This window comes from Emys orbicularis, chromosome 4 (assembly GCF_028017835.1).
Source record: "Emys orbicularis isolate rEmyOrb1 chromosome 4, rEmyOrb1.hap1, whole genome shotgun sequence".
NCBI classification, from domain to species: domain Eukaryota; kingdom Metazoa; phylum Chordata; order Testudines; family Emydidae; genus Emys; species Emys orbicularis.
In genome coordinates this window covers 75942016-75968200 of record NC_088686.1, presented here as the reverse complement: position 1 = coordinate 75968200, position 26185 = coordinate 75942016, and the positions used below count along the sequence as shown (strand labels likewise).

Below are 26185 nucleotides of genomic sequence, written 5' to 3'. Positions count from 1 at the left end.
GGGCCTGTCCCCTCCTGTTTAAGCTCCAAGCCTGGGTGAGGTGTACGGGATTTGTAATGGAAAGACTGGGGCCTGGCCTTCCAGAATGGGACAAAGTCTGGTGTGGGAGCTACAGTCCTCTCCCCTTTGATCTCTGTTGTATTTGAGATGCTGTGGACCCACAAATCCAGCTGGTTCAGCACCTCTAAGAATCAAGCATCACTTTGGAAAATAGGGCTATTAATGACGTAATTTCCAGGGCAACCTCTGCTTGACACCCTCTTCCCCCTCACCCCATCTCTTCAATCAGGATGATGCCTCAAGCTAAAAAAGCATTGTGAGCAGTAGCTTACTGCAGTCCCTGCTGCCTTGATCTTTCTGCCAGCTGGGAGCCTGGGCTTCAGGTGCAACCTGTCTAGCTCCCCCTGGTGATGAAGTTGTACCTATTTAATGTGCAGGTTACCCTCTGGCATTATCACCCACCAACCCCTTGGTATTGGCCCTTGGTGGGTGTGGGGGAAGTTGGCATTGTCACTGGCTGTACCAGCTCAATGTATCTATTGCTGCCCTTCACGGAACTGCCACCAATGGGGAAAACATCAGAGGAATTCTCGTTAGTCATGGGAAGAGCAGGTGAAAAGCTGTTGCCCATCCCCCCACTGCCAGGACCCTTTGTTCACACCCACAATGCTGCGGGATCTCCTGGAGCTATGAGGAGGGGACAGATGCATTGATGTCAGCAGCAGCTCAGACCCCACCAAAGAAGCTTTCTGCAGAACAGCTCTAGAAAGGGCTCCAGAGCTAGATTTCAACCCCATCCGATGCAGGGGCATCCGGGCTTAGGGTTCAGTCTACAGTGGAAACAGGTGAGCTGGGGAATTCTGAGTCTGGATTCTGGGTCCCATCCTCCAGGTCTCTGATTTGGAGTTGGGCCCATTTCTAGCCGCCTTATTTACTGGAAACTAACAGGGTGTAGTGAGTGGGAGGAGAGTTGAGTCACTGACCTGCCCACGCAGGGACACTGCACCTCTGACTGCAACCCTAGCCAGGGGCCCTGTCAAAGAAGTCAGCAGGTGTGGAGCTAAAGTAGAAACTCAGTCAACTTAACAAATGTACCCACTGCTCAATGGTACAAACACATGCACAGTCCCACTGTGCACATACTCTCTCCAGACACACTCCCCCATCATGCATCCACAGATGCATGACATACATGCTCTCCCACTGCGCACAAGTTCCTCCATTGCACATTCAAACACAGAGGCATGTGCATGCACACCTGTAACACTGACAGCCCCCCCAGTCATCGGTGGGCAGGACTGAACCTGGGGCCTCTGGAGCTTAGTGCATGAGCCTCTACTGCATGAGCTAAAAGCCAACTGGCTGTTAGCTAAGGCTGTAGAGCAGACTCATTTTATCTCTCTCTAAGTGGTCTCCATGCCACTAGATGGGCCAGAACACCCCACCCAGGAAATGTGTGGGTTACACATGCACAACTCCTACTTCCATGTCTTCCCCCTCCCCCTACACAGACTGGCCTTCTGCATCCATGGTCCCTTTGTGGCGATATGGTAATGGACTGACATTAAGGGAGCCAGCAGGGGGAGCAGCTTCACTTCTAAAGCGCCACATGAGCTCCACATTGTGTGGGGTTTTTTTTTAATCTTCTGTTTTAGTTCTCAAAAACTGATGGTCGTGGTTTTTTTCTGCCCTGGATTCTTTTGGAGCCGGATAAAGGTTCCATGGCAGCTGCCGTCCCCCCAACGTCGAGGATCTTTGGCGTGGGCGAGGCGGCCTGCTGGGCGCTGGATAAAAGAGGCACTGGGAAATGTGGGCATGGAAGGGGGCAGGGGAATCACTGGGGATGGGGAGTAGGGAGCAGAGGCTCATTACTGCCAGCAGACAAACAGGACAAACAGCTTTCCAAGGGCCGGAGCAGCACAAATCCCACCCTCAGGCAGATTGGCTTTCCCAGCCTCCTCTTGGCTGCTCCTGGTTTGAAACTGGGGGGGGGGGGGAAGAGAGATTGTGATGTTAATGTACCAACCCACACCCTGTACCAGGAGGCCTGAGCCCTCTTCCCACCCTGATACTCACCGGAAGGGGTCCCGCCCGCGGGGGGGGGACAGAGAAGGTGACTCCAGGGAAGCTGAAAAGCAGGGCCCAATCCTGCACTTTCCCACCACCGTACATCAGTGGGAGCTTGGGGGGGAGGGGGAAGGGGGGAGAGAAAGAATCAGGCCCAAGTGTTGTGCAGAGCTAAAGGCCTTCTCTAACTTGCGCACAGGGCCTGGTTTTTCACGTGGTTACAGCAGAGCCTGTAGAACCCAGAAGAGGCCAGGAATCCGGCCACTTCCACAGCGAAACCTGACCCTCCGTACATAGAGGCATATAAAGATAGTTACAGCTTTGTGATCATCTGTGATCCTCTCAGGGTGGGCTCTGTGCGTGTGGCTGTAAGTTGCCTCCTCACCAGGCTGGTGTGGACAAGCCCTGGCTGGTACCTTTGGCTGCCCCCTCCTTTTCACTCTCCGGTTTCCTTCACCTGGAAACCAGCTAGGTTGCCAGTTTTGGTTTTATGTACTCCTGGAGGTTTCATCATGTGACATAATCTTGAATTAACGATTAATCTTCTCTTCTTGGAGTCTCCAAGACAATCCTGGAGGGTTGGCAACTTAAAACCAAAGTCTGCTCACATCTCGGTGGTGACATGCCCATCCAGATGTGCCTTCCTGGCTGGTTCAGGGAGGAGGCGACTGCCTTTTGATGTGGGCAAGACCTTGGGATTCCCAATGGTTTGTCTGCATTTAGCATATGAAGGCTCTGCTCACCCCCACCCCTGCCTGCCCTTCCCCCTCTCCCCCCAGGCCCTTCTCCACTAGGAGCTGACTTTCCTCTTTGTTCATACCTGTGGAACCCTGAAAGTCAAATCCCGTCAGGCCCCCTGCTCCTGGTCAAGGTGGGTCTGAGGGGGCAGCATTTAGACTACACCGAGTTCCCAGAGGGACAGGCATATGGTTGTGAGGTAGGGACATGCATGCTGGGCCCACTGCCTCATGCCCATAGGCCCAGTATTGAGGCCAGCAGCAGGATAAAAGGGGTTGAGCTGCTGGAACACTGGGGAACTCATTATTGGAGGGGGGGGCGCCTCCTCCTCACCCAGCTAGAGGGATGGGCTGGACAGGGTATCTGGGGCCACCTTATCCGTCCCTCACTCTGTAGTGGGAAGGACTCACCCCTTCTTCCTTCATGCACTTCTGTAACCTAAGGTAGCATCTATTTAAATATGGCTGCAGCCACCCCACTGTGAGCCCTGACCATCCAGCTTGGAAGGGGAGGATTTGGGTGGGAGCTGGATTGCACCATGGACTCTCTGCAGCCTCTGTCTATGTCTGAATGTCCCACAGCCTGGAGGGCTTGTAAGTTGGGGACACACACAGGCTGGGGAGTCTGGTCCTGTCACACTCACTGTTTGTTGGTCTGTGGTGGCAAGCCAGCCTCACTTTCCTGCAGACTACAATGGCTGCCTGTGTCCCATCCCTGTCCCTGAGCCTGGCTTAGGAGCCTCCCGAATCTTGCAGCTAGGTGAGGCTCCCACTTGACACACAGAGCCCTAGAAAGGGCCCTGACTCCCTCCTGCTAGGCCAGGCCAAGCATTAGGGCTGATGGCGCTCAGAGTGGTAGCCTCTCCCCCATTTCCTGTCCCTCAGTCCCTCCTCCAGCCCTGGGCTTTGCCTAGGGAAGAGATCTCAGCTCAGAGTTTGGGGCTGCACATGTTTCCAGCTCTGTCCTGCAGAGTGACACACTGGGGTTGTGAGGAGAGTCCAGAGGGGGCTGCACAGAAGAGAGTGACCCAGACACGCTCCCCTGAGCCCACGCAATCCTGCCCATCAGTTCCAGAACCCTCTTTCCCTCCCCACCATCAGCCCCATGTCCCGCTCCTCACATGTGCCATCCCTCACACCTGGGTCCTCCCCCTAGTGCACAGGCTTGGCTTTCTGTGCTTATATATCTCCCTTCTTCCACGCAGAATGCAGGTCCGTGGGCTCTTCCTCCTCCTGGTGCTGATCCTCCTGGCTGCAGCCTCTGAGGCTGGTAAAAACAAGAAAGGTGAGGGGCAAACTCATGGCTGCTTAGGAAGAGAACTTGTCCCTCATCCTCTACTCTGTGGGGCTGGTTACGGGTGGGGGCAGGGGATGTTCATGTCTCTGGCTGCAAGTGAGGGAGGGTAGAACCCCTGTCTATGGGACCAGCTGCTGTTCTGTATCCTTCGGAGTGACTGCCTGCTCCCTCCTCTGCACTGCAGACAAGGTGAAGAAGAACGGCTCCGAGTGTGAGGATTGGCGCTGGGGGCCTTGCACCCCAAACAGCAAAGACTGTGGTGTGGGCTACCGTGAGGGGACCTGCAAGGAGGAGACTAAGAGACTCAAGTGCAAGATCCCCTGCAACTGGAAGAAGGAGTTTGGAGGTGAGTGCACAGCCCCATCCCAAAGAGCCTCACCAGGCTCAGAGGGCAACCAGGGACCACCAACTTCCCATGGCTGTGGGGAGCTGGAGTCTTTGTGGTTGTTGTCCCTTTAACATATGGGAGCCCCAACATTACCCTTCTCAGGACCATACAAGCAGCTAGACAGGAGCCCAAGTGTGCACCTATGACCTGACCTTCCACTGCCTTGCACCCAATGTGCTAATGTATCTGTGTGTCATATAGAGCCTGCATGTCCCAGTATGCAATGGTCTGGCCTGGCCATTCCCACCTGGCAGAGGATTGCATGGTGGGACATGTCGTCTCTGCAGACCACACCTTTGTTACAGGCTGGGATGGCCATGAGCTGCACAGTGGGCACTCCTGGGTTCAGCACATCTGTGAGATAGGGAAAAGAGCAGTGCATTGTAGGTGCAATGCAATGGATGAAAGGCTAGACGCAAGTCAGGTTAGCTCTGCCATAGGAGCAATAGCCATTGCTGAGCTCTCCACTTCCCAGAGAAGGTAGGGCACCTGGCCAACGCAGGAATTTACTACCAGGGACGGGTTAGGCTGAAATGAGCAGAGACTAACCCTAGCTGGAGGGTTCCAAATTAAACTGCTGCTCTTGGACTCCATTTGGGAGGGCCCCTGCAGTAAAGGCTCTGCAGGCCACCTTAGGCCCTTGGTGACACCTAGGGATATCAGGCTGTATGGGCCATTGATCTGACCCAGTGCAGCAGGGGCAGGTTAGATACACCAGTAGTCTGATGCAGAATGGGGTTCACCGGACAGTCTGACCCAGTAGTACCACACAACTGATCTTTGCTTTACACTTGCCCGGCTTGTGAGTCCTGCTTCCCTTCCCAGAAGTTGAGACCTGGCGACCCCTGGGCCATTCTTGCCAAGCCCCCTCTGAAACTATATTAGCTGGTGCTGCAATCATCAAAGCTTGAGCTGGGGGATGGGGACTGGGGCGAGTAGCCTCATCTGCCTTTGCCCTCCAGCTGCCTAACTGTGCCTCACCATTTGGGTATCAGACCTTTTGGAATGGCCTGTTTGTTGAGGCAGCCCCATGAAGAACAGAGTTCAGGTGTCAAGTCCCCATGAGGGAGCATGAGAGCTATACAGATGCTATCAGGGTGTTGCATCCATGTGACACGGGGCAGTAGTGGCCCCACATGCTGCATGTGGCTGGTGCTATTCACTCAAGTAGGATGACCCAATGTCTTGCAGGGCCTGACGAGGCACTGTGGTTGCTGGCTGGACTAATGTGATTGCAATACCAGGCTGTCCGATTGAGCAGCATGAACATAGTTTGGCTGCCAGCCCAACACTGTTCCTGAGGCTCCTAACGGGCTGCCATTTACTCTGGGCCCTGCATAGAACTAATGGCTCCAACCTCTCTTCCAGCTGACTGCAAGTACAAGTTTGAGAGCTGGGGCGGGTGCGATGCTGCCACAGGTCTAAAGGCCCGTTCAGGCACCCTGAAGAAAGCCCTGTACAATGCCGAGTGTCAGGAGACCATTCAAGTGACCAAGCCCTGTTCTCCCAAGACCAAGTCAAAATCCAAAGGTCAGTCCCCACCACTAGAAGTCCTTATCCCACCTCCGCGTGGGAAGAGCCGTTGTATGTCGGGGGCATGACACATTCAAGAGGAATGCAGCCATCCCAGGTGGGGATGTGATCCTGTTGGATCTCCCAAGCTAAGCTGTGTCTGTCTGGATTGTACTTCCAAGGACAGCCCTAACACTGCAGACTGGTGCTGGTGATTCATTAGGAAGGGTTTTGAGTCAGTACTGACCCTGTGTGCTGGCAGGGTCTGTGGCGCTCTCTGCAAATGCAAGAGTAATCTGTTGGAGGAAACAAAACACTCAGGTCCTGGATACATGGGCTCCTTAAGACGCTGGTTCTTTTCACAAGAGCTGGGTTGTTAACTCTACCCTGGTGAAATTCCTATTCAGATCATTACATTCCACAGGGCTCAAAATCCCACTACAGGAGTCTGTAGGTGAAATCCTGTCTCCATTGGCAAAACTCCCATGGACTTCAGTAGAGCCAGGATTTCACCCTCTCTCTCTCCCTTACTTACCTGGTGTGTTGCATCGCAGTGCACCCTACAGAGAGTTGCATTTCAATGGGGCTTAAGCAATTTCTGCTTATAAAACCTGAGAGGCATTTTGGGATCCTTCAAGGTGTGAAAGGCCCCCAGTCCATTCTCACTGCTGGTCATTAAAGGGTCTTGATACAGTTTGCTTGTGCCCACTGGAGTCAAAGCTGTAGCTGGGAACTGCCATCTGTGCTTGCCATCTACTTTTGAGTGCCAGACAGTGGTATATAAATTATTGAGCTGGTTTCCTCAATGCCTGGGCAGGCCTCACTCTATGATTGTGACCAGGATGTGACCAGTTGTTGGATGTCCTCCCCTGCTATTGCCCTGCCAGCCCTACCTGGTCACTACACCCCCAAAACACAACTGAGTTTAGTGCAAATAATATTGTGCCTCCTGGTATGTCAAAGGACAGGAGGTCTGGGTGATCCGCTAGCAGATGGTAGCACCACATGGGACTCTGGGGATGGCAAGCACTGTACCCACTGAGCAGAGACTTTCCAGGCAAGTGCACTGACTAGCAGGGTTCACCCTCCCTTGGTCCTGGCTGGATTCACTGCAGCTGTCTGGCCTATGTGCCACTGCAGCCAAAACCCAAGCCAGTGGCGTGCAGGCAGCTTTGTATCAAGTGAGCTACAGACATGCTGAAGTGACCTCTCCAGATACAATGGGGTCGTCCTGCAGATGCACTAATTCATGTCTTGTTCCATTGTTTCAAACAGCCAGGAAAGGGAAGGGGAAGGACTAGAAGGGACGGGCCGACCCTCCCGTCTCCTAGACACGGTGCCTGAACCCATCTGAACATACACCACTCGGCGCTGCAGCATGGTCCCCCCGCTCGGCGATGTTTTGCCAAATTCCATTCTTCCTTCTCCCCAACTTCATCCTTAACCATGATGCCTTTTTTAATCACTAGTTGTGTAGAGACCAAATCCGCCCTCGCCTGAAGAAGGTGCTGTTTACCTTCCCCATACCCACTCTGTGCCACTGTCTGGCACCTTTATTTGGACCCCAGTGTTCCCTTCTCTGCTTCTGTTTTCAGCTATTCAGTGCAATGCGCGTGGGGTGCTCTGGGCTGGGAGCAGCTGGAGCCCTTCACGGTTTTGGACCCTTTGTTGGAGCTAAGTGGCCTTTGGCACGTCTCTGGGAAGCTCATGACCTGTCTGATTCACAGCGGTGCTTTAAGGAAAAAGAAAAGCTAACCACTGAATTAGCAAGTAACCTGGTCACAGAGGGCAGGTATGATGAGAGCAGGAAGGGATGAGCCCCAGTGCGTGGCTGGGCTCATGTGCAATGGAAACATTTGGAGATGTGTCTCGTTATTTCTGGTTTCCTTGACTTTGCAAGAGGCACGATGTGTGCCTCCCAGCGGTGGTCTGCTGTGTGCCTGTAGCCTCCCCCCCTTCACCTGCATTTGCTCACAAGTTGTTCACCTGAGGACTGGCCTCTTCGGTCAGGGTGACCCCTTCCTGCTGCCTGCTTTTCCACCAGCAGGTGGAAACCCAAAAGTCCTGCAGCAACCAGGAAAGAATCTCCCTCAGGTTCATGGGCCTTTCCCTTTTCTCTTCCTTTCCCTTCTGTTTCTTCTAATCCATGTCTGTGCCGGGGCACTGTGGCCTCTCCCCGCTTTCTGCTCTCACACAGGTGTTGGGCCAGCCCTCACCACTTTGGGATTTTTTTTTTCTTTTCCAATAAAAGTCTTTAAAAAACAAACCCATCGCTAGTACCACATTCTGCTTCTGTTCTGGGAACTCTGGGTGGTGCCAGCCAGGAGAGGCTGTGACATACTAGCTGCAGTGACGGTTATTGCTGGATCAGGCCAGTGGCTGCTGCCTAGCCTGGAGGGTTAGCCAGGGCTCCACTGGGGTGGTTGGGCCAGGACTCTGTTAAACCGATCATGGCTTAGTTGAAGTAAATAAGCCAATAATGGGGTAGGAAAGGGCAAGCAGAACAAGAATTTCAGGTAGGCCGGCATCAAGCAGCTATAGCTACCTTTGGCACTGCAGCTCTTGGTCTCTACCCATGGGCATGCTGGGAGCAAAGCTCCTACATGAGGTTAAACCTCCGTGAGGGAAAGGTGCGGAAACCAGATAGTTACCAAGGGAGGTGGGCTTGGTTGCAGTTTATGGTGCCAGTCTATTACTTACTATATTGGAGAAGGGTTCATATTTGAAAGGAGGCTTCCTGGCTTGGCTAAGCATTGGAACAAATCCCCCCCTTGGGGAGATGCATGAGCTGACTGGAGTTTGCCCTGAGCTCCATTTGCTCAGGAACTCTTGAAGTCTTTAGATCATGATTGGAGGACGTCAGTGACTCAGGCAGAGGTTATGGGTCTATTACAGGAGTGGGTGGGTGAGGTTCTGTGGCCTGTGAAGGGCAGGAGGTCAGACTAGATGATCATGTTGGTCTATGTGTCTATGAATGCTGTCTGCGTTTGTGCAAAGCTGATAACCTCCCTGCACCCTGACATGGGCTCTTAAAGCTTTCACAAGCCAGGTGACAGTCCAGGGTTCAGACTGGTTTTTCATAGGCACATGGAACAGTGAGGTCCCTTCTCTGATTGTCTAACCCTGTTACAGCTGGAAGGAACCGGCTGGGTTACGATGCTGGACTCCCACCTCCCCAGTCCCACAGGTGATTAGTTATGGGACTAAACCACAAGATGGAGCCCACTACTAGCTATTCTAGTCACAGCGTCTCCCAGCAGGAGGTGCTGCAGAGAATAAGGCAGGAGCACTTGTGGAGGCGCTCAGTTGTGCCGGTGCCAGCCTCCCACCCGATGCTGTTGCAGCCGGTGCTCTGATCCCTACAAGGGAACGCTGGGCTAATCACCCAGGAATGCTGCTGCAGGGCCTGGGGCAATGCCTCAAAGCCAGCATGGCTGCGGCGCGTGGGGTAGGAGCCCGGCTATGAGGAAGCCACGCCTAGTCCAGGATTAGCCACTCCCAGCAAGCCTGGGAAAAGCAGCAGCTGAAGGGAAGTGACTGGAGGGGCTGGGTGGGACTTGCTGCCCGACTTGTTCCCGTGGCTGTTGTACACAGATTGAGGACGACACGCTGCTATGAGGATTAGTCTCTGCAGCCACTCCAGGCATGGCGAGGATGCAAATAGACTGCCAACAAGAGACTTAATGAGATGCCGTCAACCTCCAGAGAGCTATCAACTGTCCATAGTTAAAGGCTCTGGCAGGACAAATGAGTTACAGGGTGACTCTGCCCACTGCCCCAAGGCCTGTGTTAGCCTCTGTGTGGCACAAGGCAGAGGGAGGCCTGCCAAGGACTCGGCATATGGCCAAGCCCCAAGGGGCTGCTTGTCAGACTTCGCGGCTCCTCTCTCGGAGCTCTGAACCCCACAACAGGGATGGGTTGTGCTCTCCTCTCTCATGCTGCTGCCCAGGGAGTCAGAGACCCACCTGCCCTAAGAGGAGCGGCCCGCCATCTGCTCTAGCATGTCAGTCTGGCCTGCAGATGCCCAACAAGCTGCTGCCATGGTCCTTGGTTAGGCAGAATTTGGATGCCACATCCCCACCTTAAGAGAACAGTGAATTAATTGCCATCAGCATCTTCCCTGCAGCTCTCTGATCTGCTGCCAGCTTTGTACTGAACTCAGAGGTACAGGACAGGAACCTGATCCTCACTGTATTAGTCTGTATCTAACCACCCCGGCCTCCTACCGTCCCAATTCCCATTCGAAGGCAACACATCGGGCGGGTAGCTGAGGAAACCAGGGGCCATTGGTACCAATGTATCAGATGTTTCCCTTGTGTGGATAGTCTTTAAATCCACTCACCTCATTCCCAGCCCAGCGTAGCGCTGGTGGCCATTATACTGCCCCACTGAAGAGGCTGGTGCCATCAGACATGGGGTTAGCTGAAGCCACTGCACCAGCCTAATGGCCCACGTGTGGTTGGAGATCATTGCAGGCAGGGGCCCTCAGGCCTCTAGCCAGTGACACCTCACTGAGGGGCAGCTGCCTAAGTCCTCCCCTCAGCCCTCCCCCCATGCCTTTAAGGGAGAAAATCCCAGCCCCAGGCACCTGTGCTCACTGGCATTCCTCAGCTATGGCAGGGTTATCGCTACCAGACCAGCACAGTGATGGAGCTGATTGAAACCAGACCTAAGACCAATAAGAAGTTGCTTGGGCATATGCTGTGTAAGGCAGCCCCCAGGCAGAGTGTGCACTGGCCCCACAGGCCCCTCTGCGTTCCAGCCCCCTGCTCTTTGCAGGCCTGAGCCCAGACCTGCCCTGCCCATGGTACGGGTGTCAGGCCCTGTGACGGAGCAGCCCCAGAAAGCCCCTGATCACAAACCACTGGACCAGGAAAGGACAAATGTAACTGAACCAATTGACATTCATTTGCCTTAATGAAGCAGCTCCCTTGCCAGCAGAGCAATCCAGCCAGGGCAATGATCAGCTGCAACCCACTAGTGGCCCATAAGCCAATTGCAAAGCCTGCCTCAGTCCAAATGCAGTGTTGGGTCTGTCACCAATAAAATAAAATGTACTATGAAGTGGGCATGTACCAGCCTGAATTGCTGCAGCTGTAGCACAAATTGGTAGACCAGAAACCCCACCCTGCATGGTGATGAACAGCGAGACCACAGCTGCAGGCGTGGGCCAGCCTCACACGCAGACCCTCCCAGCCCCTGCAAAAGGTGAGCATGAAACAAAGAGGAAAGACGTAATAATATGGGGCACTGCAGCAGTAGACACATAGGGGAGAGGCCAGAGGTGTCCTGGCCAGCAGGAGGTTCTGCGGGAAGGAGATCAGGCTCTGTTCCTGGCAGCAGGGGCTGAAACAAAGGGGAAAGACCCTGCCATAGAGTACAGAAGTTTGGCAACCACCTTTCCCTGCCGGGTGGCCACAGAGCCCCTCTGCGTAGGGAGCAGAACCGCCTCAGGCTTAGTGTTTCTCTTTCAACCCTTCATGTGCACCACCAACAGCATGTTGAAGGCTTTGCTGGAGAGGCCAGTGGGGCTGGGGACAGAGCCTAATCAATGGCTCACACCCAGGGTCCGTGAGGAGGCTGGACGCTGAAGCCAGCTCCCTGAGAACGAATTACTCACTGAAAGGTCTTTGGGTTCAGGTTTGATTCCTTTATTCATTTAAGTGGGTTCCACTGGAGTTGTAAGGATTAAAAAAAAAATGCAAGGCATTTTGGGTAACACTATGCAAATTATCCTAAAGGCAGTGGCAGTGAGGCTGATGCTCTCGCAGGGCAAAACGTCAGCCTTTGTCTAAGCTGCACAGTATCCCTGGGGGTGGGGGAACGGAGACCCTCCATGTATAGACACACGGTAGTCCCGCCCAGCCACTGATGGACACTGCGCACCTGTGTAATCCCCCCCACCCCCCATGTAGGACATCGCCTGTGCCCCACACAGCTTTCTGACTCTGCCCAAGCGGGAGGCCAGCGATTGACTTTGGGAGAAGCTGAACAACAGCGTTAATTGGTTTGGCCTGTACACAAATACGCTAGGATTTGGGCTGTATATTTACATTGAACCCCACATGCTGAGGACTCCATGACAACACTGATGAGAGGATTACATCCATTTACAAAGCTCCGTGGCCAGCTCCTTCTCACACCCCTGGGTGCTTGTCTGCACCCGGGACAGTAGCCGTTGGGGAGGTCCACATTGTCCCCTCCCCCAGGGTCCAGAACCCCATAGGCGAAGTGTCCCTTCTGCACCCGCTAGGGGAACACACACTGTGACCCATACGCCCTTAAGGGAGTCTTGGCCATACCAAGCAACTCCACAGCCTCTTCCCCACTCCCTTCTAGCTAGCTGATCCTTAGCAGCAGCATTTCCCCTCTGCAGGCTACTCTGCACTGCTGTCCTCTGAGCAGCGCAGCCCCCAAGGACAGTTATTTTTAACGCTGCCACGCACAGTTCTCAGAGGTCACATTCCCTCAGGGCTGTGGAGATAAATCTCTCACACTGACATTTTTTTTCTTTGCAGTATTAAGCTCTTTTGTTTTTCAGGGTGGCATTTGATTTTATGCTTATCACCTAGAAACAAGTCTCTCTCCGTCCGGCTCCTGCAGGGATGGGATGGAGTTCAGAAAGGGAACCCCGAGGATGTATCCCAGGAAAGACTTTCAGACCGGCAGATGGCTCAGGCTGTGGAGCACCGCCCCAGAGGGAAGGGGTGAGAACCCCATCCATCCCGTGGGATGTTTAAAGCCACTAGAGAATGCGTGTTCGGGAACAATCCTGTCCTGGCCCCAGGGAGATGGTCTGGGTCATCTAACAGGCCTTTTCCATACAGTCCAGGTTGGTCCAAAAGGAATCAGCTGACACCTAATGTATGACAAAGTGGCTGCTCTATGTTCCTTTTTCTCTTGGGCAGTATGTGGTTTAAGACCCTGCTGAACCCCTCCTGATGCCAGGAACCTTCTCTCCACGTGCACTGCAAAGCCATCAGGATGCTCAAGGAGTGAAAGAAGGGATTTCAGTTACATCGTGTCTCACTGCACAGTGACACTTCACCCCGCACACAGGTGTAATCAGCAGGAACCCATTTAGAAACTCCACGGTTTTACCTAGAGAACAAAGATAGCTGCCAATTCAGCCAACATCTCCGGAGGGGGGAGCTACATGGGGTTCAAGGTAACCATGGAACCTGTTGGTGGGGATACTCCTCTGGTGTTCCCTCTTCCTTGTTTTCTTCCAGTGCAGAGTCAGGGATTGTGTAGGAAGAGGAGCTGCTCTTTGATTTATGTATGTCTGAGGGCTCCTTAGGTAATTCCTCAGGCTGAGAACAAGTAAAAGAGCTGCATCTTACAGCTGCTTTGGATTTTCTTCAGCATTGGGAGAAGGGCATCATGTGGACTTTCTGAACAGTCTGCATATCTTGTGGGTGGGGAGCAGAGAGCCCCCAAAAAGGAGAGGCAAAGGAATGAGTCTTTGTAATCCTGCCAAGCAGTCCCTCGGTGCCAGCTTATCTAGCTGTGCCAATGTTCCTGTACTGGCACATGAGAAGGTGCTTAAAGGTCTTCTTGAAAGTGGCATTACAGAGGGCATAGCAGGCTGGGTTGATGGTGCTGTTGACGTAGCAGAGCCAGTACCCAATAGACCACACTGTCTCGGGTACGCAGGTCTCGCAGAAGGTGTTAATAAGGACCATGACATTGTAAGGAGTCCATGTGAGAATGAAGGCAAGCAGGATGGCGAATATGGTTCTGGTGACTTTTTTCTCCCGGGCTGCCATCTGACGCTTCTTCCGCACCTGACTCCTGGCAATGCTAGCAAACTTCCTGGCAACGTTGGCTGGGCGATTGTTTGAGAGGGTGTTGGCCGCTGTCTTAGCTGGGACAATCTCAATGGCTGTGACGCATTCAGTACCAGTTTGCTTGGTGACAATCTTAATCTTGGACCACTTGGAGGTCGGGTTAACCCGCGGGTGGGCAGGGCTCTGCCCTTGCCCAGCTGGTAAGATTTCTGCCACCTGTTTCTCTTTTGTGGTCTGGGTGATGCTGACTGTGCTGGATTCATTGGAGGTCTCCTTCTCCTCTTGCTGACCTGCAGCCTCTGTCTGTGCTAAGGGTTGGTCCTCCACTTTACCATTCCTCACCTCCTCCTTCACCTCCAGCGCCCTCTTGGGAGAGTTGTTGTTGTTCTGTTTGATCAGTGGGCTCTTAAAGAAGCTGAGTGGCTTAGTCTTCTTCTCCTTCTTGCCCTCGGGCTTGTGCCTTCTCACTCTGCTCCTGCTGGCCAGCGAGATGTGAATGTACAGCACAGTCATGATGACCACCGGGAGGTAGAAAGCAGCGATGGCCGTGCCAAAGGTCACAGCCGGATTAGATAGGAACTGGATGTAGCACTCCCGCTCCGGGACTGTCCTCTTCCCAACGATGAACTGCCAGAACAAGATGGCAGGTGCCCAGAGAACAAAGGACAATATCCAAGCTGCTGCAATCATCAGCCCTGCCATTTTGGTGGTCCTTCGAGCCGGGTAGGTCAGGGGCTTGGTGACACAGAAGTACCGGTCAAAACTGATGATGAGTAAGTTCATGACAGAGGCGTTGCTCACCACATAGTCCAGCGCCAGCCAGAGGTCACACACCACGGCCCCCAGCGGCCAATAGCCTTTGATGATATAGACGGTGTAGAGGTTCATGGAGAAGACCCCGATGATCAGGTCAGCACAGGCCAGGCTGAAAAGGAAGTAGTTGTTCACAGTCTGGAGCTGGCGGTTCACTTTGATGGACAGCATGACCAGGATGTTCCCCACCACAGTGACCAGGCTGAGTGAGCCGGTTACCGTGGCAATGAAGACCAGCTCCACTGTTTTGTACTGGTTGGAAGGATGCTGCATGTCCCCTTCAGATCGGTTGCCATTGGTGAAGTTGTCATAGGTAAGGTTGGCCATCTTCATCTGCCAAGGCTGAGCAGAGAGGTTATGCATGGATTCTGCAGTGGGGAGGGAGAGAAAGGAAAAATATTACACATAGGCTCCCTTCTGCCTTCTTGCTTCTGCAGTTGTGGTCTCCTTTAACCAAGTTTCCTACGAGTTTAACCGTATTTTTCTATGTATGTTGTCTCTGGTTTTGCAAAAAAGGATGGGACAGTTTTATCCCCTTCTCCCTAATTTTCTCTCTCCTATCACCCCCAGACCTCTTTCCATATCCTCTAGCTCCACGGTGATACCCTTTTTGGCCCCGACTATTAGACTTTTTAAAACAATGGAGATTCATCAGCAGAGCTGTATGAGAGGAGCCCAGGGCTGGAATAACAGGAGGCTCTGGGTTAGGACTGAGATGTATGAACAGAGCTGTGTGTGAACAGCCCAGGACTGGAATAGCAGGGGGAAGAATAATGGGAGAGGAGCAGGAATGCTGTAGGTCAGGACTGAGGCATGTAGACAGGGCATCTTGGTTTTCATAGGCCTTTCTTCTTATTATAGCTATATTAATGAGCCGGGGAAATGATGCAGAATTAAGTCAAGAGGAGGACAAATTTTGCTCACTTATACCCCTTATACCCCATTGGCTTTACTGGGATGGTACCAATGTAACTAGCAGCAGAACAGGTCCAATCCCCTTCTTGCATGCTGCACCCAGAGGAATGGAGTGAATTCAGGCCTCTTTCCCTTGCTCACAACCTGGAGAAAAGACTCTTGTTGCCTCCCCATAACTCAAGCTGTAGCTGAAAAGAAGCCACTGTGAGAGAGTGGAGGGAGATTCTGGGTTGAGTGAGCGATTGCACAGCCTGAGCAGTCGTGTCTCTTTAAACCTCAGCATTTTCCCAGGCCAATGTTGTTTTTAGCTAATGCTTGAAAATCTCATTGTGCTGTACCATTCCCATCTGCCCCTGCAGCCCTCTCCACAGGAGCTGTTCATGGCAGCAGTTTGTGTTCCAAAGCGGAGCAGCCTTGGAAGCATCTCTCGGCTTTGTTTTTAATCATTGCATGAGTTTATGGAGACACAAAAAGCTCCAAAGGGAAGCTCTAAAGAGGGAAGCCAAAGGAAGGGTCCAGCTAACAGAGCTCCCAGCCCATACTCGAGGCATTTGCTATGGAAATCCTGCCCTCTGCTGTCTGCTTCTTGTACTGTGCTGGGTGACTCACCCTGAAAGGGCCCCTGCTCCCTGCAAGACACTGATGGGGCTACATGGATTCCGTGGGGAAATGAAGCAGAGTGAGAATGGCTCGGTGGGGTAAGAAGCTGCAGCAGCTCCTCTTTTGTGGCAAGGCAAAGCAGCAGGTTCAGGTCTCCTTGTGCTTCCTGTCCTGCTGAAACACCATTTTCAGCCGGTGTTTTACCAGATCTCAGGAGAGTGATGGAAACTGATGGTGAATGCAGGAAGTTTGGCCTTCTCTCTGAACAGCCCCGCTACCGTTCAGCCCAAGATTTTAAAAGGGAATTGGGTGCTTGTGAAAGGGACCAACCCAACAGCCATGGAAGTGAACAGAGACAGTGTTTATCTAAAAGACAGGTCCAGCCTGGGCAGCAGCTGAGCAACCTTCCTCTCCATCTCCCCACTGGCCACTGATGTTCTTCAACCCTCAGGAGCGGTGCAGTCCAGGGGGTTGTACAACCCTGTTCACTGTAGCAATTCTAGTGGCCTTAAGCCAGCTCCCCGGCCAGGGCAATGGTGAGCACTGGGCTGTCGTGTATATGTCACTGCCTCAGGTGTGTCTCATGTGGAACAGCGGGAGGGAGAGCGGGTGCAGGGAAGAGAAAGAGGATCACTAGGCCTTCGTGACCCCACAGCAGACCCAAACAAAATAATGGGCTATATCAGGGCCTGGCATCCTGGGAAAGCTTGTGCTGGGGTGTGGGGAGAACTCACGTGGGTCTCCAACAGCAAATGGCTCCTTCTGGAAAGCAAGACCTGGAAGAGAGACAAGAGCAGACCCCTGATCAGGTAATGAGAGTGTGATCTGCAGCACTGAGAAGCCCCTTTAGGAGATACGGCATCTGGGACGAGCTCTGAACATCAGCGTGTATCCAGCAATATTCACTGTCCAACAAATGGCTGAGCACCTGCCGCCCTAGCGCACCCAGGCAGTAGGGTGGTCAGAGAGGCAGCTGATGTTCAGCAGGCTCAGTCTATAAGAGGCCAGGCAGAGGGATGAGGTCTGCTGGGCAAGGGATTCCTGGAGCTACAGTCCATGTGCAGTTTCTTGCCAGACGGCTCAGTAGGGGGAGGCTGCAGGGCTTGGATGAGAGATTCTTTAAAGTCTATCATAAAAATATGTTAATTAAAGCCCCGGGCCTAATGTAAGTGTCAAACCTGCCGAGCTGCATCCTTTCCCCTCTTTGAGGCAGGGCAGGGCGGGAGCAGCACAGAGCGGGGCTGGAATGCTGGTACTCCCACTGAATCGCCAGGCCCAGCTGAGCATCCCACCAAGTGACAGGTCTACATTGCAGCTGGGAAGGTCCTCCCAGCACGGGTAGATAGACACTCATCTGCTCAAGCTAGTGCACTAAAAATAGCCCTGTGGCTCAGCAGCCCCGGTGGCGGCTTGGGCTAGCCACCCAAGTACATACCCAAGGGCTCGGGCAGGACTGTACTCAAGCACCTAGCCTGGGCTGCCGGCTGTGCCATTGGGCCACCGGGCTATTTTTTTGCACATTAGCTTGAGCAGCGCTAACGTGTCTGCCTGCCTGCACTGGCAAGCCCCTCCCAGCGGCTGTGTACACATCCCCAAGGCAGGTTAGTCACCAGGGGCTGACCAGCCAGGCAGCATGCCAGCACCGGAGTGACAGACCAGACTGCCAGTGGGACTGAGCATGAGCCACACCTGTGCCCCAAAGGGTCAAAACCTGTGTGAACTGGAGAGGGTCTACCTGTCTCATGCTAGAAGTACAAGTGCTCCCTGATCGTCTGCTGCATCCCCCTCCACATAGCACATCACCCCATGGCCTGCCTGATCCTCTCTCATCACGGTCCCCCCTCCAGCAGCTGCTCCCCAACATCGGTCTCCCCCATAACACTCCTGCCCCTCATGCCTACTGACCCCCTCTATGCTTTCTGACATCCACAAGTGAAGTCTAACAAGATGCCCCCACACAATCCTCATCATGCTCTTGTAACATGCAGGAACCATGCAGAGTCCCAGCCACAGAGGGGGCTGAATGCAGCTCTCCCCATCCTCTCACTGCACAGACACAGGGTACCCACCATAGATACCAGGGGCCTTTCACTCCCACACTGCACTCCCTGTCCCCCAGGAGAAATCCAGGGATAGGGGCTGCACCTGGGCAGAGCTGCATTTAACCCCCTGGCCCCGGCACAGCATCTTGCTTGATGTCTGATTTTCAGAGTCTCATGAGCAAATAGAACTAATGAGCCAGTCACTTGGGATACGTCTACACTGCAGTCAGACACCCGCCCCACCCCCCCGCTGGCCTGCGGCAGCTGACTCAGGCTCCTGGAGCTCCAGCTGCAGCCTGAGCACTGGGACACTCCCACCTTGCAGGGTTCTAGAACCTCACCTCCAGCCCAAGCCTGAGCATCTACACTGGTATTAAACAGCCCCTTAGCCCGAGCCCATGTTAGCGGGCGTGGGCCAGCTGCTGGTTTTTAATTGCAGTGCAGGCATACCCTGAGTGACTAACTAATATCTGCACCTGATCAATAGTTCACTAAGGAGTGGATCCGCTGCAGTCTGATTAACCCAACCAAGATTCACCCTGGGCTGGGACCGTTGGCCTCTCACCCCACAGCTTAGTGTCAAGACCTTCCATTCTCTCCAACAAGAGACAGAGGGATTATCTAGCCATGCCCCCCCACCCCCCCCACTGGACAGCCTTGCCTGCACAGGGATTATCCCTACCCCAGCAAAAAACACGTGCACACCCTAAGCCAATGCAGCTCACTCACTAGACATGGCTCTGCTTTCTGGGTCACATTGTCAGCCTGTAGCTACAATTATTTAGTTTGGCTGCAGGCAGCTATTGCAGAATGTTAATGGGATCAAGAAATCCCTGGCACCTTTAACTCCCTGAGCAGCCCTTGCCACCTTCCCAGGGGAGCCACTGAGACATCAGGTCTCATTATGCCAGCTTGGTACCAGCAGGAAGGAGAACAAGCCACTGACAACCTGGGGCTATTTCCATCTCCTTCACGGAGCCATCAAGAGCCCCATAATTACTGCATGAATAAACCAGCGGCACGTGTGACTCTTTGAGGCCTGCCTGAGAAAGCAGGCAGCACCGTGACTCCACAGCTTTCACACACAACTGTAAGCAGAGTCGGCTCCAGGCCCCAGCCGACCAAGCACGTGCTTGAGGCAGCACCTTAGAAGGGGCGGCCAATGTTGGGGTGGCGGGGGGCGCTCGTGGAGCTTTTTTTTTTTTTTTTTTTTTTTTCCGGCGGGCGGCGCTCGAGGGTTTTGTTATTTTGTTTTTGTTTCGGCCGGGCAGCGCTGGGGGTGTTTCGGCGGCGCGGCGCTGGGCGGGTCTTCGGCAGCGCGGCCCAGCGCTCCGGGGCTTTCGGCGGCGCGGCGCTCGAGGGGGGTTGGGGTTTGGGCAGCCCGGCGCAGCACTCCAGGGGGTCGGGGGTTTGGCCGGCCCAGCGCGGCGCTCCAGGGGTTTGGCCGGCCCGGTGAGGCGCTCGGGGGATGGGGGGGGCGCTCCGGGGGTTTTGGCGGCCCGGCGCGCCGCTTGGGGGGAGGGGGCGGGGGTTTCAGCGGCCCGGCGCGCTGCTTGGGGGGCGGGGGGGCGGCGGCCCGGCGCAGCGCTCGGCGCTCGGGGGTTTGGGCGGCGCGGCGCTGTGTGTGTGGGGGGTGTTACGGCGGGGCGGCGCTCTTCTTTTTTGCCTGGGGCGGCAAAAAAGTTAGAGCCGGCCCTGACTGTAAGTGAAACTCAGGAGACTTCATGCAAAGTGGCCTGGCAGGGACAGAATCTACAGGTACTTATCACACAGTGCATCTGGAGACCTGAGGGAAAGGAGTGACTGTGAGAGTTGCAAACCCTGGCAAAGGAAACCGTTCCTGTGTGATTCACACCGCAGCTTGGTCTGCTGCACCCAGCGAGTCTCACACCCTGCCTGCCCTTGGCCACAGACAATGCTTCGGTACTTCTAGAATGGAGCCTGGGCCAGACACTGTGGCAATGAGGCCATCTCCTCTCACGGTATTTTTAGTCGAGTTCTACAGAGCCACACATTCTGGAGAGTTCATTAAAGCAGCAGAACCTTTGGGGGCTTCTCCCTGTGTAGCTGATAAAAGCTCGACCCACCCCGACTGAAGCCCACCTAACCTGCCCCAGAGGCCGTTAAATCAATTTCCTGATAGAGGCCTGATTCACTGGAGCCCACTGGGTGCTACTGGGAATCTGCAGGGGGAGAATGGGGCCCTAGATCTGGGGGACTAACTAGGCATTGGGATAGAAGAGCTTCAGTGTCATTAGCCATTACAGGATTCAGTCAGACACTAAAGAACGCAAGGCAGGAGAGCGAAGCGAGGGAGCCAAGGGAGAGGGCCCCATGAGACCTGACCTGAATTGCAGACAAATAAAACAATGTTTTACAGGCGCCTTCCCAATGCAAAGTGGAAAATCAGATTCAGATGCTGTCCTCAGTGGGGGAGGGTTTGGGAACTCAAACCTCTGAGACCAGGCGTCACAAAGCCACTGGGCCAGTGCTTGAAGGCGCTTTGGGGCACAGGAATAAAGCGAGCACCTAGAGCCAAAAGGAATAGGGAGGGTAAAACCTCCACTACCAGATGGCCACCTAGCCCAGCCCTGGGACAGGGGAGGGGGCGCTGGAGCAGGCCCTCCCTGTGGCTGGATGATGCTCTCTGAAGAGTCCCACCTCATGGTTTTATGAAAATTCATTGTGAAAGTGGTAGCAGGAAAGCAAGTGACCCCTAGACACCCTCACGCTACTGGGGCCTTCCCACTGGGTCTCTGAGCCAGCTGCAGCATGGAAGCAGCTCCCATACTCAACAGCTAATCCTGCTATGTGCCCCGGAGCCTTTGGCACCATGGATCACCGAGAGGCTGCTCCCGCCCTGCCCCCCACTAGATATAGATGGAGTCCTCGGAGGTGGCTCCATTCATCCATTGGATACGAAGCCAGAGACCGGCGATGGTTTCTCCTCTCCCCAACTGGGGCTGCCCCAGGGGATTTGATCCTAGCAGCTCTTACTCAGCATGAATATGAGGCCACTAAAGGAGGACTGAGACATGTCACAGGCCCGCATGCCATCTCGACAGATGCAAACTAGCAGTGCAGCCACAGTGCTTGGGGAGCCTGCAAATAGAGCAGCTGCTACAGCTCAGCCCAGGTCAGCAAGGAACCTGTTGTAACAGTCATTTTACCTGCTAATGGTGAAAGTGGGGCATAGGCTCAGGATCCTGCTTGACTCCTCACTGCTCCTAGAGACACAGGTAACCAGTTACCTCTGGGTTGCCAAATGACTATGATCAGTCATTCTTCTCCAGTCAGCCCCTTTGCCAATGATCCATGCACTGGCTGTGGCAGGGCCCCCTGCCTGGGTTTGACACCTGGGGCTAGTTCACGGTGACCAGCACCTAAGCAAGACTGACTGACATCACATGAGCGCTCATGCTGAGCTGGCTGCCAGCTGAGTTCCAGATCCAGGCCAAGGTCCTAAGCTTCCTCTGCAAAGCCCTGAATGAGCTGGGGCCCAGTTACCTCAGGGGCCGTCTCTCGGTCCTTTCCCCACCGCACTCACCGAGCTCGACTGAGACACTGGCCACGCCCAGGTTTAACTTTGAAACAGTCAGGGGCAGGGCCCAGGTCTATGGAAAAAATACTACAGGAGACCAGGCCAAGCCTGCATCTCAGCACCTGCAGAGCACCCTGTAAGGGACAGCCAGTTGCCAGGGGCCTGGGAGCAAAGAGCAAATCAGGCCCCAACACAGAAGGGATCAATTGCTGACCCCTATGGATGGAAAGAAAGTGGGATGATTCCTGAGGTGGGCTGTGTCTGTGGCCTTGGGAGCTATGCTATGCATGAATGAATGAATGCCAGCTCTTCTCCAGCGGGATCCTATCCCCCAGGGGGTGTTTAATGCCGTCCGTTCATCACTAGAGTGATTAAGTGCTCTGGGCCCCTCTGAAGACACTTGACCTGCAGTTTTGAAGGCTGGGCCCATGGGGAGGTAACAACTTGGCCCCTAGTGTAACAAAGAGACACACAAGGCTGCTTGTTAGGCTCCATTACAGCCCTGCAGACAAGTCTCCTGGGTGTAGGCAGAGTCAGGCAAAGACACACAGCTCCTGGGGTACCACACAGGCCAAGTAAAGTTATAAAGACCCAAACTGAGCTCCTGCCTCAGCTCGGGCCACAGGTGCTTACCATGCATGGGCTCACTCCAGGTGTTTATCCATTCAACATCTCTGGGGTTCCATCCTCAGGCCAGCTCCCACCTCAGCCCCTTCTGCCCTGGATCATTCGAGCAGCTTGGGCTTCAGCCCGAAGGAAATACAAGTCAGGCAGAGTTGGCTGGTTTATGCTGACATCCCCACGCTGGGGCCCCACAGAATGGCCTCAGCTGTCTAGTGGTAAACACACTGGCCTGGGCGACAGGAGTCTGGCTCCTTTCCTCAAGGGATGGGAGGAGGGACCCAAATTCACTGGGTAAAGCTCAAAACAAAAGCCCGTCTTTAGCAGGGTCTCTACAAATACGTGTGAGCATATCCTACGGGCTGACTTGCATCTCGGCAGAACACACCATTCGAGCTGCTGCTGGTGCACAAGCCCAAAGCGAAAAGAGAATGGTGCCACCTGGGCCCTGTCTTGTTCTGCTCTCAGTGATGCCTCGATGAGCCAGAGTGACTTCATTTAACTCAACGGAGTTGTTGTGGATCTCCACCAGTGTAACAGAACAGAATTTGGCCCATTCTCTTTCCTTCTCTCCCTGTGACTGCCCCCCTTTCCTCAAACAGGAAGTACGAGATTAGAGGATGGGAGAGTCCGTTTCAGTGCTACTCACCAGAGCCACAATCCCCCCAAACAGGGGTACTTCCCTATTACTCCACTCCCCAGACCTGTGAGTGCCACTTACTGGGCATCTCCAATGTTACTGCTCAAGCATCAGGGCCCTGCACAGATTGGACTGCTGACTGCAGACTGAGGTGGTTTTCTCAGGATGTGCGCACAGCATATGGGGGAGGAGGGGGGCTGTTGTGCCTGCCCTGTTCGTGTGCTCTTCTCTGCACCTTGCCCTGCAGCCACCCTAGGACACATCAGCTGAATCACCAGCTGTGCTGCTTGAAAAGCTCTGAGGCTCAGGATGTGCTGGCTGGAGGCACAGGGCATCCAGGGGCCAAGTCCCCCCTGGACTGACCTGTCAGATTTCCCAGCTGATATTCACTTTAAACGCAGACAATTTCTTTCTGTTTCGAAGTCTCAGAGACGTTCATGCGGCAGGTGCTACTGGAAGGAGAGCTGGAGAGAGGGAGGGAGCTGAGGATCGGGGCTGGGTGATGGGAAATGGGCTGTGGAGGGGAGAGATGGGGCCCCCCGCCCGCTTTCATTTCCTTCTTTCCTCCGGTCTCATTCTCTGTCTCCATCTCTCTCTCTTTATGCCTCTCCTCTGTCTGCTGCCTCCTCTTACTCACTAACACAGGAGTCAGAGGGAAGATGCAGCCTTGGCTCAGACCAAATGACATTTTGAAAGGGTTCATGGGGATGACAACCAGTGGGAGCCATTAACTTCCATGCCAATTGGATTTGCTCCCTGCACTCCCTGTCACTCATCCAGCGCACTCAGCGGATGCTCTCCCAGACTCACTCTCACCAACAAGCTGGAACAAACTCAATTTCTGTCCTCATGCCTCTCTTAGCTTTTCAGCTGTGATTTATGAGTTGTTTTCTATCCTGCTGCCCTTATGCTACTAAGACTCCTTGCAGATAAGATCCATTTAGGTCTTTCTGTGGCCCCCCACCACCACAGTACATGAGCATCTCACAGACCTGATGGGAAAGGCTTGTTATCCCCATTTTACAGATCGGAAATTGAGGCACAGAGAAATGGTGCCTTACCCAAAGAGTTTAGCTTGTACGCTCTCTGGGGCAGGGTGTTCTGTGTTTATCCAGCACCTAGCACAATGGGGCTCTGATCCCTGAATGGAGCCATCAGTGCTCTGGCAATACAAACAACAACACATACAGGGAACTTGGGCTAAACCATGTCTTCAGAGTGCCAGTCCAGCACCTTAACCACAAACTGATTCCTCCTCCAGCTGTCTGGCCAGCTAAGAATTAATCCCCACATGCCTCAGCATGGGATCTTCAAGCTTAAAGGTCACATCCCCCCAATGCCAGGGCCAGGCCAAGGCTTGGGGAAAGGCTTGGAGGGGAGTTTTCATTCACTTGTAGAACCATATTCTCCACATCAGAAGAATGTTTTGCCCTTTTCTTGAGACTAAAAAACACTTTTGAAGGGGCTTTAAAGGGGATTAGATCTGCATGGGGGAAGAGAGGTTTATTTCCAAAGGGGCTGAACGTTGTAGTCTGTCAGGAGGCCGGGGGTGGGGGAGGTGCAGATAAGCTGCTATTTAAACTTTTGCTCTTGTAACTTGTGTCAGACATGCACAGAGCTTTGAGAAGGTGCCCCATTGTCAAGTAAATAAGGCAAGCCCCTGGGAGAAGAATGATTTAAAAGCCCATAGTATTATTATTTATCCTTCTGTACAAAAAAAGGAAATAAACACAGATATTCCATCCAGTGCAATTATCTCCTAAGCAGCAGCTGAACACTCTGTCCGGTGCACTACGGGTGATCAAGAATGCACGGGCCTTTGTTTCAATCCATATATGTAAAAGGAGTCAGGGCTCCATAAACACCATATTATCCTACTTCTAACAATCGATTTCCCACTTCACTTTCTAATGCACATGAGCAAATCCATTGTGATCCTAGGAGATCATCTTGTCCATGAAAACGTTTGCTCTATTTACATAAAACGAGTGCCATTGGATGGGTGGCACTTCCTTCTGGGTGACTAACCCCTGGAACAAACTATGAAGGGAAGTGGTGGATTCTCTATTTCTTGATGTCTTCAAATCAAGACTGGCTGCCATTCTAGAAGATCGGATTTACTCATCTACAAATTACTGGGCTCAGTACAGAGGTAACTGTGGAGGGAGGTGAAATCCTATGGCCTGTGTTATTCAGGAGACCAGATTAAACGATCTAATGTTCCTTTCTAGCCTTAGCATCTATGAAGCATTCATTTTATTGCACATCAAACAACAGTGCATATGCTCATGGCGTAACTTAATCCCGGGTAATTTGGCCACATGATACCAGTTGTCATTGGACTACTGGATGAGTATCCCTGCCAAAGTGTCTCATACTTGTCTCTGAGGTGCTACCACTGTTCAAAAAAAAAAGTCACTGAAATTTTTCACTCTTTGTTCTCAGAAATGGCTGAGCTGTGCTGTGTTTTATTTTCAACAAAAATCACTCCCAGTCCGATAATAATCAGGCCAAATTTCAGCTAACAAGATAAGTGATTAAGTTAGAAGCCTTTGAAAAATGACCCTTTAGAATTAAACTGTTTTGGAAACAGGTGTCACTGCACCTATCATTTTACAGCTCAGTAAACTAAGGTGCAGAGAAATGAAGTGACTCTCCCAGGGTCACACTGCAAACATGTGGCAAAGCCAGTACTAGAAGCAGTGCCGTAACTAGGTATTTTAGCATGTGGTTCAAGCAAGAGCCTTGCATGCGACTACTTCTTAATCCTGCTCCCGTCCCGCCCCGCAATACCCACTCCCACTCACGCCCGCATTGTTTGTTGAATTTTTATCCTGCTCCCACTATTATGGCAGTGGGTCCGGAGGGACACACGGGATCTCAGTCCCTCTGCAGACCTCTACCCCCTATTGTTTTTTTTCCCCGGCCATCCCATTTTTCCGCCCTCATCTCTGGCTTTGCGCCCTAGGCAGCTGCCTCGCTCACCCCACCCTGGTTACCGCCCTGCTAGAACCGAAGACATCTGATGTGTAGGCCACTGTTCTAATCACTAGACAAAGCTGCCTTCCCTCAAAGTATTGCTAAAACCCAGCCCCGGTATCATGTTGCCACAGACTGAGAAGGAACCAGAGAAGAGAGTCCTACCTTGCAGGCTCCCTTTGTTACTTTAGTCCTGGGCCCATCTGCACCCAGCCCTATGAATGCCCCTCAATCTGTCTCACA

The 26185-nt window shown here is 53.3% G+C and overlaps 2 protein-coding genes across 3 annotated transcripts in view; one reads left to right on the top strand and one right to left on the bottom strand.

The window, feature by feature from the left end:
• The first annotated feature begins 4010 nt into the window (after positions 1 to 4010).
• Positions 4011 to 7302, top strand: MDK (midkine). Of its 2 annotated transcripts, XM_065404134.1 has the most exons (4): positions 4011 to 4089; positions 4286 to 4447; positions 5858 to 6019; positions 7277 to 7302. In XM_065404134.1, exons 1-4 carry the CDS (start codon positions 4011 to 4013, stop codon positions 7300 to 7302), a joined length of 429 nt encoding a protein of 142 aa, XP_065260206.1. The 2 variants fall into 2 exon arrangements, with proteins under 2 accessions (XP_065260206.1, XP_065260207.1); XM_065404135.1 differs by lacking the exon at positions 4286 to 4447.
• A 6198-nt stretch (positions 7303 to 13500) lies between these two features.
• CHRM4 (cholinergic receptor muscarinic 4) overlaps positions 13501 to 26185 on the bottom strand; it is a 37503-nt gene continuing 24818 nt past the window's right edge. The window contains exons 2-3 of the mRNA XM_065404017.1: positions 16854 to 16895; positions 13501 to 14972 (exon numbers count right to left, since the gene is read on the bottom strand). Coding sequence (XP_065260089.1) covers positions 13501 to 14972; positions 16854 to 16895 — 1514 coding nt within the window. The remainder of the gene's footprint in view (positions 14973 to 16853; positions 16896 to 26185) is intronic.

Bases quoted from the DNA above. Each gene is read 5' to 3' on its own strand.
- MDK (XM_065404134.1), top strand. From the start codon at position 4,011: ATGCAGGTCCGTGGGCTCTTCCTCCTCCTGGTGCTGATCCTCCTGGCT. The intron at 4,090-4,285 runs GTGAGGGGCAAA...TCTGCACTGCAG, and splicing joins GGCTGGTAAAAACAAGAAAG to ACAAGGTGAAGAAGAACGGC. The intron at 6,020-7,276 runs GTCAGTCCCCAC...TGTTTCAAACAG, and splicing joins GACCAAGTCAAAATCCAAAG to CCAGGAAAGGGAAGGGGAAG.